The sequence below is a fragment of the Rosa rugosa genome, chromosome 6 (assembly GCF_958449725.1).
Source record: "Rosa rugosa chromosome 6, drRosRugo1.1, whole genome shotgun sequence".
Taxonomy (NCBI): Eukaryota; Viridiplantae; Streptophyta; class Magnoliopsida; order Rosales; family Rosaceae; genus Rosa; species Rosa rugosa.
This window is the reverse complement of record NC_084825.1, coordinates 30,594,552-30,606,838: the sequence shown is the minus strand read 5'-3', so window position 1 is coordinate 30,606,838 and position 12,287 is coordinate 30,594,552. Positions and strand designations below refer to the sequence as shown.

Genomic DNA, 12,287 nt, shown 5'->3' with positions numbered 1-12,287 from the left:
CGGGACGAGATGGTGGTGGCTTCCAGCCAGTCTGAAGGCGGTGATGATAGTGAGTCGGCAGGTGGTGCGACATGCATGAAGAGGGTTTGAATTTTTGAAGTTTGAAACTTCACTTCTTCAGTTCTTCATTCATAGGGTTTGAATTTAAACTTTGAAACTTCATTTGTTTGTAACTTGGAAGAAACTATGAAGTTTAGATGTTATTTTCTTCTCTTTGTAGCTCATTTTGGAGCTTAGTGTGATTTGTATGATGTTATTTTCTTCTTCTAAACTCATAAAATTAGAAACATGATGAAATTGTGGGGAAATTGAAAGTACATAAAATTAGACTTTTGAGCCCGAAAACCCGGAAGGACCGGCCCGTTCATTTAGGGTCCTAACATTCTCGGTCCCTATAACTAAAAAAACGTTATTTGAGCCCGACCCAAAATATTAAGACTGGATTCTGGATCTAACAAATTGACATGCAGTCCCCGTCCGTGCCTAACCGGTGAAAAGACTATTAAAGCTCGAGGCGAGCACAACCGCAGCCTTGTCATAAATATGATGTAAATCATGTGATAACGTGGAGGTTAAATAGGTTAAGACCATGTTTTGGTCGAATTAATTGCATGCGAATTAGCAGTGTGCTTCGTACACAACAAGAACATTAATTCTGCTCGAACAATTACAGAACAGTTTTCATGTTTTTGTTTGGGGTATGGAAACACCCCTTTTTATTAATTTTTTATGATAGTATGGAAACACTTGTTAGCCGTTGTTAGCCCCATATTATCATGATACACCAACACCTACACCTACACAATAATTCCTTTGCCATAATTAGCTCTCTCTCTCTCTCCCTCTCCCTCTCCCGTCTAATCACAATTCTTACCTCTCGGTCTCTTTTTTCTCAGTAACTCAGAGATCAGTCACCCTCTTCCATCAAATCGTTGCCACAGAAAGGCTCAGGCCCCGGCTCCACCACCACTATTCCCACGTGCGCTCCCATCTCACTCTCACGTGTCGTAGCAGGGTTCTTTCTCTTAATAATGTCCGTCTGTGCAAACACTGTGCAACTTTTTCTTTAACCCCATTGGTGTAAAACAACGGAAAAGCAGAGGCTCTTCGCTGCTTCTGACTCTCCCCGGCCCTGTCCCTTATACCTCTTTCCTCTTTTATATCCATCCATCCATCCATCTCATACATACATCCCCAAGGACCCCAACCGCGCTCTCCATTTTCTCTGTATTATCTTCTCACCCTAGCCTTACTAGCTCCTAGCTCATGTATAACTGTACATCACACTAGCTCATACATAACTGTACAACTAGTACTCCTTTCTCTGTTTTCTACTTACTCTCTCTGTACCACCAAAACTATCTTATATCGACGATATGGAAATGTTTGGGCACAACATTGGCGGCAGATCAGGGCAGAATGGTAATAACGCAAATCTTGCTTGGGATATATGGGAGATGAATAATAGTAATAATAATGGTAACAACGATATATTGTACATGACGGCTGCAACAGCGGCCGTCACCATAGCGGAGCCGCCTTCCGGCTCCAGCGCGAGCTCCGAAGCGAGTTTGGGTCACCCACTGGTGCACAACAACAACGATGTTCAAGCAGTGCAGCAGCACTTCCAGAATTTGTACGGTGGCGATCATCATCAGAGTCGTCTTCGTGGGTCCCAATACCTTCCGGATCCCCACCTTATGTGCTTGAAGCTGGGGAAGAGGCACTACTTTGAGGACGCTCCTCTGCCTCTGCTTGATCATCGAGACGTGGCGGGATTTCCTTTGGCCGTAGGGGGCATGAAGAGAGGCAAGAACATGTATGGCGCAGGCAGCGGCGGAGGTGGGGCTTCTACGCAGTCGTTGAAGGTGCCGCGGTGTCAGGTGGAGGGGTGCCACGTGGCGCTGGTGAGCGCGAAGGAGTACCACCGGCGGCACAAAGTGTGTGAGATGCACTCCAAGGCTTCCAAGGTGGTGGTCTTAGGGTTGGAGCAGCGCTTCTGTCAGCAATGCAGCAGGTCAGTTCATTAGAGCGACTATTTTCAAGTTAGCAGTTTAGCAACTTAATGATCCAAAACTGAAAGAGTTTGCTCCTTGATACATTTATAATATTAACTTTTTGGTCATATACGTTCGCATGCATATATCTGTGTGTAACATAATCAAATCATCAAATAAATCAAATTGGGATGGAAATGTACAATTAATACATACATAGAGACGTATCAGATAAAAGAAAACTATTTCAAATTTTTCATCATATTTTCTTAACTTTTTTTTTGAGGAAAAGATTTTGCGAGTTTCAATCTCACACCAAAGTTTATTTGATTACGTGATCTTGTTAGGCTTCGTTTGAAATTGTTTCGCTTTGAAAAAAATCAGCTTTTGTTTAAAATTATAAATTTTATTATATTTTTTACTCTTTTTTCTTTTTAGTTCATGTAGAATATGAATTTTGCAAGAAACGAAATATGTAAAGTAAAGTTGTTGAAATTATATTAAAAATATGGATTTGGCTGCCGTGCAGATCTGCACGGTCCTGCGGTTCAAAATGCTTCCCATCCTTAACTTCTCAACCACATATGCTGGTCCACACATTTGATCTGCATGGTATGCAGATCTGTATAGAAGAATTTTCCTAAAAATATATATTCCTTCAAACTCAAACTTTGATTCTAGATCCAAGACAATAATTTCTTCGTTAGTGTGTGTCCCAGAAAATATTTCTGCTATTTTTGACAACTGTTGTGGCCTTGGTTGAAACTTCACAATGTAATGTGACCCAGTTGGCAAAATTGGGAACGACAGAGTGGCAATTTTGAAACTTTTGAAGCTACCTAGACAAAAGTAGAACATGGGTCAAAATAGGGACCTATATGGTTATTTTCACCTTTTTTATTTGGATTAAATATGTATTTTTTTTTTTTCAGGAAATTACATGTATTTTCAACAAATAGTCAAATATGTTATATACTCGACTTTATATCGGAAAGGGGAAAAATCTTCACAAAGGATAAACCCTAATTTTATTACTAGTAATGTAGTAATGGTACAAGTTTAAAGTAATAGATGAATGAATTGAATATGAAAATAAAAGGGGGATTGTTGGTTTACTTTAGGTGATTGATTGAGATGATTATAGATGCTCTAATGAGTGGTGGGAAAATGGGTATAGGTTTCACGTGGTGTCGGAGTTTGACGAGTCTAAGAGGAGTTGTAGGAGGAGATTAGCTGGGCATAATGAGCGAAGAAGAAAATGCTCTCATGATTCTCTACCCAGAAGCTCTTCTCAAGGTGTGTATATCTATCTCTATAAATATTCCGTCTCTTTTTGTGCCTTTTCCTTGGAGGTTCTTTGACTCCTAATCTTTTCTAGAACTCTAATTGCAATTTAACGTTGAATTAAATGGAGCAACTTAACCTATATGACATTCCTTCTACTCGAATACCAATCACGTCTTGCCTCAAACTCCATGTGAATGAGTAGATCAATACAGAATGTATAGATGAAACCTTGATACATGTTGCTAAATTAAAGAACTTGTGAAGTCGAACCATTTTGCACAATCACTTCACCCAAAAAATTAAGTTGTCTGAAAGTTGGTCTCAATAATCTATATCAAACTTACATACCACCAAAATGCAGCCTCATATATATATATACTACACTCACTTTTCCTTAAAGCAGTTGAGAAATATAGGAACCTGATACTGCTCTACCTTGATGTCTTCCCTTTTCTGTTTAGAAAATGAAAAAGAAAAAGAAGTTGGCGAGAATGAAGTAATTACCTTAGTGTGTTAGCATGGGAACTTTGTCTTTGTTGATTAAATTTCTAACGGGGAAGCTTTTGAGTAGAACCTAAACTTTGGAGAGCTTTGTTTCATTGACATTCTTTTGCTCCAACCATCACTATTAACTTTTTAATGTTTCAGCTCTGAGGCAAAAGGTATTGGCTCTCTTTTTATGTTCAATGACTTGTGCTTCTCTAAATTGTGGAATAATTTCTGGTATACTACACATGCAGTCCATCTTCTGTTCTCAATAAGATATTAAGATGTTTCAATAACAGTTCACCTTCACTATATGTGTTGTTAATTAATTTGTTTGACATCATTTATTCTGTTCTTGGAATTCTGTTGTCTTGAACCCTTTAGGTTAAGGGCACATACCACTCATCACGGCTTTGTTAATTTATCTAATTCCTTTGTTTATTGTACTTCCAAGAAATTTAAAAAGAAACATATGACAACTCAACTCTAATTTTGCGTTATTCATCTTTCTAGTTAGTAGAAACATCTTTGAGTTTCATTTCAAAAATCAACCATGAGGACAGGTGGCTTTATTTCAATGGCTTTGTAAACTGAAAAGCTGTGTTTGCTCTTGTTTCTTTGTTTAAAAGAAACAACAAAACTAGAAAATAATACACCAAGTTCTAAATGTAGTAATGTTGAGAATGTAGACTCCAATAATTCTAAGCCTTGCATAACAGTTTGTAATAGTTCTCGAGTCTTGTTATGCATTAACAATTAGTTTAGGGTGGGATACTCTAATTTTACTTGGTATTAGAGCATGAAATCCAATGTTCGAATGTTGCAATTGCTATCCTTTAATACAAGTTGAATTTCGCGTATCGGTTAGGTTTAAAGTAAAGCTAAACATATTATTTTCTTGTGATCAACAGAGAAGAAATTGATGATGGCTGCAGCAGGGAGGTTTCCATACCTATCGTCATCCCCGACAGGATGTAGTGCTCTCTCTCTTCTGTCATCTTCCAAAAGTAGTAGTGATTCTTGGGTACTATCTCCATCCGATCTCTCCTCAAGATCCCGCGCTGCACTTCGTGAACTCATTGCAGAAAACCGTGCAGGCATCTTGGCTCGCCAGCTCATATCTTCTTCGGACCGATCAAACTCAAACTGGGAGGACTCATCACATTATAATAACCATTCGACCCAAGACTTTGGTGATTATCTTAGCCAATCATGGCCGTCTAGTTCTGTCGAATCCCATCACCATCATCATCATCATCAGCAGCAGCAGCAGCAGCAGCAAATGTTTTCTGCCAATCAGCACAGTTGGGACAGGTTTCATGAAAGTGGTGCACATTTGACACTTGATCTAATGCAGCAGCCTCCGAGCCCGGCATATGAGACTTGCTTGCCGGCAAGGGACAGTAGTACTAAGGCTGAAGACGAGTGTGACCTATGGAAATGGAACTCCTTCCAAGGAGCCAGTGTGGTTTAAATCTAATTCTTACAAGTCTATAATAATATATTCATTGATTTCTCTTGTTTAGTGTTTTTTTTTTTTTTTTGGCAAATCTCTTGTTTAGTGTTTGATAGGGATAGTTTATCCTCACCCCATCCAACCCCATCCATCCATCTATATCGCTTGTCGAAGTGTGCATATTTCTCTCTCTTTTGTTCGCTGACGGACAATAATACATTGAATTAATTAGCTGGTTTCCATTTTTCTAATGAATAAAGAAGATCCTCCGTGGATGGGTTTGGTGCTGATTCTTTGATTGTTGTGAATCCAGAGATCATTTCGCTTCCATCAGTAATGAGGATTCAGAATATAAACATTGATCAATCCAGCAGAGATTCAACAACCAAAAGAAAGATGGATTGATCCTTCTTTTCTTGAAATGGAGCGAACGACATTGCTTTGGGAGTTTTAAGGGACGACATTGCTTTGGGAGTTTTAAGGGTCACCTTGTTGAGTTTAGGGTTCAGTCCATTTAATACTTATTGGAAGATAATAAAATGAAAATTGTAAAATGGTTTGGTTTAAATGTATAGTGTAAAAGCGCAAGATCAACACCGGTTAAAAAGACGGAGCAGAGGATATGTACCACTTTTTGCATCAGATTTTTATGTATAGGTTTTGGCTTTTGTTGTTGGAATTGAAATTGACATATTTATTAATTGGGGTGTCGATGGTATTGAGATGTTTAGGGTGGTTCTTTTCAAACCTCCTTATTTACTTTTTGGACATCTCTATATTTTTGAAAATTTAAAAATTCTAATTTACCCTTATCATTGAAAAAAAAAAAAAAAAAAAACTCTCAAAGTTCCAAATCCAGCAAGATCTCGACGGCGATCTCTCCTCTACCGCTCTTAACATCGCTGTCAAAACAAATTACAATATATAGATAGATGAGTGGTGGATAAAATTGAAGGTATTTCAAATCGAAGGCATGATTCTTGTTTAGAATTACTTTGCTTAGATAGAAACATTTTAAATTATTTCCAATGGGGTTATGTTTGTGATGTTAAGATAATGAGAAAATGATGGGTCATAACCAAATGCTGATAGAAACAAATCAAATCATGATTAAAGCAAATGAATGTATAGATAATGAGAACCTTCATAACCAAACGCCAGTTAAACCCAGCAACCCCAGTGTGGTTCATAACCAAGTGATCTTCAACCTTGATCTTCTGCTTAAAATTTACCCATTGAGATCTTCAGAATTCACCATCATTATCGATCATAACGTGAAATTAGAGACGGTGTTGGAGATTGGGATGGGGTTATTGGCGGAGATTAGCGGAGTGAAGTGGGGAAAATGAGATGTAGAGAGAAAAAATATTATGGGCAAAATTAAAAATTTGGTCATCAAAAATATCAAAGGAGGTCTAAAGAGCAAATAAGGAGGTATGACTAGAACTACTCAGACGTTTATCATACACTCATTTTATATTTAATTGAAATTACAATTTAATTGAATCAAATTTAGAACATTGATAATAAATTTATCACATTTGTTTTACACTATTTACATATTTTGAATCAAGTTATAACATTGAAACCAAATTTGTTCACAAACTTGTAATAAGATTGTAGCTGGAGTAATTACCTTTAAGTAAATAAACATTACACAAAAAAAGACTAATGTTATCACAATGACATCAAATTTGTTGTCACATTTGTAAATATGTGTATGACATATAGGTATATACCTTAGAATTTCTCATCATTTTTCAATCATCCAAAGTCTTGTAACTGTTACAGTAATAAGAGAATGTGAGATATTTTCTAGCTATGACATTTTTTGATAAAATAGAACATACCAGTAGTACCATTAAAGAATAGTACAAAAAACTACTCCAATAAAATATTTCTGCTCAGAGTAGTCGATGCCACATAAAAACACCTCGCCTTGCAGACGATCTTTTCTAGCTATGACATTATTAAGACATTAATATGGAAATGTCTAATAATATGAGATTTATTCATGCTTGATTAAGGTAATTAAATTAATATTAATAAGGAAATGAGAAGGACGTATAATATATATTCGCATACTACAACCTTTTTTTTTTGACCTAGCAGAGCTCTTTTAGGGTTTACTTTCTAGTCTGCTAGAAAGCAAAATCTGCAGCCATGGATATGGATGTGCTTAGTTGGAATTGTAGAGGGATCTGCAACGATACTACAACAAGGGCTTTGAAGGATCTAATCTCTCAAAATCGTCCTCAAATAGTTTTCCTTTGTGAAACCAAAATCAGTTTGTTATCTGATTTTAATGCCCTACGTGCTGCGTTGGGTTTTCCTCATGCTTCTGAAGTATTGAGTAATGGCCTATCTGGTGGTTTGGGGATGTTTTGGACTGATGATGTTCAGGCAACGATCGGGACAGTGTCTGCGCATCATATGGATCTCTTTGCAGATTGCGGCGTTGGAAACCCTCGTTGGAGATTGACGGGGTTTTATGGCTATCCTCGTACAGGTGACCGAGATCGATCTTGGCAATTGTTGAGGGATCTGAGCGACCTTGATTCCTTGCCATGGGTTGTCATTGGGGATTTCAATGAAATCCTCAATAGTAGTGAGAAGATAGAAGGTCCAGTTCAAGCAGAACAACAAATGCGTGGATTCCGTGATGCCCTAGGTTATGGAGACTTACTTGATCTAGGGTTTCAGGGACCTCAATCCACTTGGTGGAATACAGAAACACAACTTCGTTTAGATAGAGCAGTCTGCAAGCCGGCTTGGTGTGATGTTTATGGCCATGCTCGCTTGCAACATCTCCCACCAAGCGATTCTGACCATGTTCCAATCTTATTACATGCAAGTACTGCGCCTTTGACTACGAAGAAGTTTCGTCACCGTTTCAAGTTTGAGGCTTATTGGTTACCGAATCCTGAATGTGATGTAGTGGTGAATATAGCTTGGTCTAGGGATGTTACCGGTTCTCTGATGTACCAGGTTACACAAAAGATCAGTTATACTAGACTGGAGTTGGACAAATGGCAGAAAAGAGCTTTCAAAGGTAGACAGATGTAGATGCTTGGAGTTAGGGCAAGGTTAGAAGAGCTTCTTGATGTCCATTTAACTGAAGAAGTGGTTGTCGAGAAGCGGCAGCTGATGAGAACCTTACAACAACTACTCTCACAGGAGGAGAGTTTTTGGAAGCAGCTTTCAAAAGTGCAATGGTTAAAAGAGGGGGACCGTAACACTAGCTATTTTCACCGAAAAGCGGCTAATAGGAGAAGGAAAAATTCACTTCGTGGTTTATATAATGAGGATGGAGAATCGTGTGATGATGATGAGGGACTAGAGAAAGTAGTTACCTCCTATTTCTCTAAAATGTTTACTGCTTATTCAGACATTGATTTTGAGGCAATGAGTACTACTTTGGAGGCGATACAGCCTTGTGTATCTCAAGCAATGAACGAGCAGTTGTGTGCACCATATTCGCAGGATGAGGTCAAGTGTGCTTTGTTCCAAATGTATCCAACTAAATCACCAGGACCGGATGGGATGCCTCCTCTATTTTTTCAACATTATTGGGATAACATGTGATATTACTGAGGCTGTGCAAAGCTTTCTGCAAACTGGTCAACTTTTGAAGGAGATCAATTTTACTCATATATGTCTAATTCCGAAGGTGGACAATCCGGAACATATGTCTGAATTTAGACCTATTGCATTGTGTAATGTAATTTACAAGATTTGTTCGAAAGTAATTGCTAATAGGTTGAAGTTGATATTACCATATGTGATATCACCTTTTCAAAGTGCATTTGTGCCTGGGAGATTAATCACAGATAACATCTTAGTGGCCAATGAAGTGGCTCATTTTGTGCATAATAAACGAGACGGCAGTGAGGGTTATATGGCTCTCAAGTTAGATCATAGTAAAGCTTATGATAGGATGGAATGGTTCTTTCTCAGGAAGGTAATGGAACGGTTTGGTTTTAATTCCAACTGGATTGAGATGGTGATGCAGTGTGTCAATACAGTGCGTTACTCTTTTTTGGTGCGAGGTAAACCGAGTGGTCTTGTAACACCTAGCAGAGGTTTGAGGTAGGGAGACCCTTTATCCCCCTATTTATTCCTCATAGGGGCTGAAGGGTTCTCAGCTTTACTTCAACAAAAACAGGAGATGGGACTTTAACCTGGCATTGAGGTTTGTAATGAAGCCCCTGCTGTTAACCATTTATTGTTTGCGGATGATAGTATGTTTTATGCTAACGCTACTTTAGAAGACTGTTATCAAATTCAAGATGTTATTGAGACTTATGGCAGGGCCTCGGTGCAGTTAGTCAACTTTGATAAGAGTTCGGTAGTTTTCAGCAAGAATGTGTTAGAGTACATGAAGGGAGAGGTATCTAGCTATTTGGGAGTGCAGGTGGTGGATTCTCATGAAAAATATTTGGGTTTGCCTACTTATGTTGGGAGGAAGAAGACTTCTACCTTCCAATACATCAAGGATAATTTGGCAAAGAAGTTAGGAAATTGGCAAGGGAAGATGCTGAGTGGGGCTGGAAAAGATATTCTAATCAAGGTTGTAGCTCAAGCTTTGCCTTCTTATGCTATGAGTGTTTTCCAATTAACGAAGAATTTTTGTGATGATCTAGAGCAGATGTGCGCTCGTTTTTGGTGGGGCAGTACGTTAGATAAGAGAAAGATTCATGTTGTGAAATTTTAATTAAAACTCGCAAGCGCACGAATCGTCGTTAGTATAGTGTGCAAATACGAGGTCGTTCCAACTGAGGATTGATAATCAATTTAAATCCTAACTCAATTAATCCAAACACAAAATCACAAAAACACAATGAACAATTAAGATAAAGAAAATATTGTTTTTAGATTTTTCGAATAAAGAAATAATGTGAAAATTAAAGAAAGAAAGAAAGAAACAAAATAAAGTTTATAAGTTGAAAAGCAAAGATGATAAAACATAGGGTTTCGGAATCAACCACTAACAATCCTATTTATGTTTCGATATAATTAATGGATTCTTTTGTTTCTTTTGATGACAATTCCCGTATCTAAGTCCAGGTACGGCACTTAGACCATAGTTTTCCTTAAGTGTATGATTCTCTCCAGGTACGACAGAGGTTGTACATCCTAACATGCAGTTTATCCAGGTACGGCATAAATTTAACACTTAGGACTAATTACGTACTAGAAAACAAGAGAATCATGCAAATCATTACTTCAGGTACGACAATAATGTAATTCACAACTCTTAATCACAAGAAGCTAATTTGAATTTGTCACGCCCTTGATTTTTAACATAAATAAAAATCGATATATAATCCCATAATTATACATGCGTGATCGTTCAGTCATCAATATCAAAAACCTGGAAACTTTTTCCGTTCAAACTACCCACATATTGATGCCCTGAACCCATTATGTCAATATTGACCCGCTCATTAGAGTCATATATATTACATAAGCTTACGAATTAAATTGTCAACAACAAAGTAAAACGTAAATGCTCCTCAGAGCTTACTACAACGGAAGTCCAAATAACGGTAAAGTCACAAAATTGGTTTCCTACCGTTTAGCTGCAAGTATGTAACCCCAACTTCAACCACGATTATCCTGACCTGTAGGATTAACCCCTACACCGTTTGAATGGTGCACCGGGTTATCACACAACAAACCCGGTAAGTTTTTGCAAGCCCGTATGAGTAAATCAAAACAACTCACACCAAAATCACGGGATGAACCCCGCACGTTTCAATTGAGAAACCAATCACATTTTATTCTCCTAAAGCACGAAATAAAGGAGGACAACTCACACTTTAATTCTATCAATATAACATAGAAAGCAACTCACACATTGATTTCTATCAATATAACAAAGAAAGTAACTCACACCTTGATTTCTATCAAAATATAACATAGAAAGCAACTCACACCTTGATTTCTATCAATCGTACCAAATCGTTAATAAGGAAGCAACTCACACCTTGTTCCCTAAAAACACGTAATGTCATGAGTTATCAATAACCAATTCCCGTTACCCCATGAATTACCTATATGGCAGACAGACTAGAGCTCTAACTGAAACGTAACCACTCGTCTGGCCAAAGACGTGATTACCTGATATTCTGCCCAAGGTCATAGACCTTCGTTCCTCGGGCCGCACAGTCCCTTGGAGCAAATCATTATGCAGTCGCGCTGGACTCAAAATCATTACACAAATCTCAACGCTTTTGAAAACAATTGAAATCAACATTTCCATAATCATTGTTTTCCGAAAAGCCACAAAACAATAAAAAGCATCATTTCATGCATATTGTTTTCATACACAAATCTCAACGCTTTTCAAAACAAATCAAATCAACAATTCTAAATCATTTGTTTTTCAAAAGCCACAATCCAAAACAATAAAATGCATCATTCATGCCTATTGTTTTCCACAATCCACAAACCACCAAAACATATATATTTCACGTAAATATATATATACGTAGTCATCCGCTCAGGAATGCCTACTAATACCAACTGTAGTTTGCAGTTACTAAATAACACTCAAAATAAAGATATTCCGTTCATTAATGAACCTTGTGAGATTACTCACCTCGAAACTCCCGCTGCGTCTTCAACCAAGAACAAAGCAGCCAATTCACAAAATAACCGTCCAAAATACTTCGTCAAGTACCTAATCACATACGATTTCCACTTAGTATCAATTCACAAAAGATTTAAGTCCGAAACCCCTGTTTTGAACCAAAATCCCCAAAGTGGCGCCAATCGAGGCAAAACCACATCCGAGACCTCCCAAAGTCTCCGGAATACGTCCACGATCGATATGACCAAACCACAAGTCGATCGGACGCTCGAATCCTCACGGATCGAATAAATCAACCGGTATGAAACCGTAAAAATCATAACAATTTCATACGAACTCCAAAATATGTGTATTATATATCAAAACGCTCGTATCGACGAGTAGAAGACATATAATACCATAAAAAGTCTCATACATGGCCGGAACGCCGCCACAGGCAGTGGCGCACCGCCGCCGGCCAAAACTC

General features: G+C 38.0%; 2 protein-coding genes across 2 annotated transcripts; both read left to right on the top strand.

The window, feature by feature from the left end:
* Positions 1 to 1,080: 1,080 nt before the first annotated feature.
* Positions 1,081 to 5,520, top strand: LOC133716499 (squamosa promoter-binding-like protein 7). Its single transcript, XM_062143204.1, has 3 exons — positions 1,081 to 2,017; positions 3,175 to 3,293; positions 4,682 to 5,520. The coding sequence occupies exons 1-3, from the start codon at positions 1,377 to 1,379 to the stop codon at positions 5,242 to 5,244; spliced, it is 1,323 nt and encodes a 440-aa protein (XP_061999188.1). The 5' UTR covers positions 1,081 to 1,376; the 3' UTR covers positions 5,245 to 5,520.
* A 1,869-nt stretch (positions 5,521 to 7,389) lies between these two features.
* On the top strand, positions 7,390 to 8,292 carry LOC133716576 (uncharacterized). Its single transcript, XM_062143271.1, has one exon. The coding sequence runs from the start codon at positions 7,390 to 7,392 to the stop codon at positions 8,290 to 8,292; it is 903 nt and encodes a 300-aa protein (XP_061999255.1).
* Positions 8,293 to 12,287: the final 3,995 nt, after the last annotated feature.

Bases quoted from the DNA above. Each gene is read 5' to 3' on its own strand.
- LOC133716499 (XM_062143204.1), top strand. From the start codon at position 1,377: ATGGAAATGTTTGGGCACAACATTGGCGGCAGATCAGGGCAGAATGGT. The intron at 2,018-3,174 runs GTCAGTTCATTA...AAATGGGTATAG, and splicing joins TTCTGTCAGCAATGCAGCAG to GTTTCACGTGGTGTCGGAGT. The intron at 3,294-4,681 runs GTGTGTATATCT...TGTGATCAACAG, and splicing joins ACCCAGAAGCTCTTCTCAAG to AGAAGAAATTGATGATGGCT.
- LOC133716576 (XM_062143271.1), top strand. From the start codon at position 7,390: ATGGATATGGATGTGCTTAGTTGGAATTGTAGAGGGATCTGCAACGAT.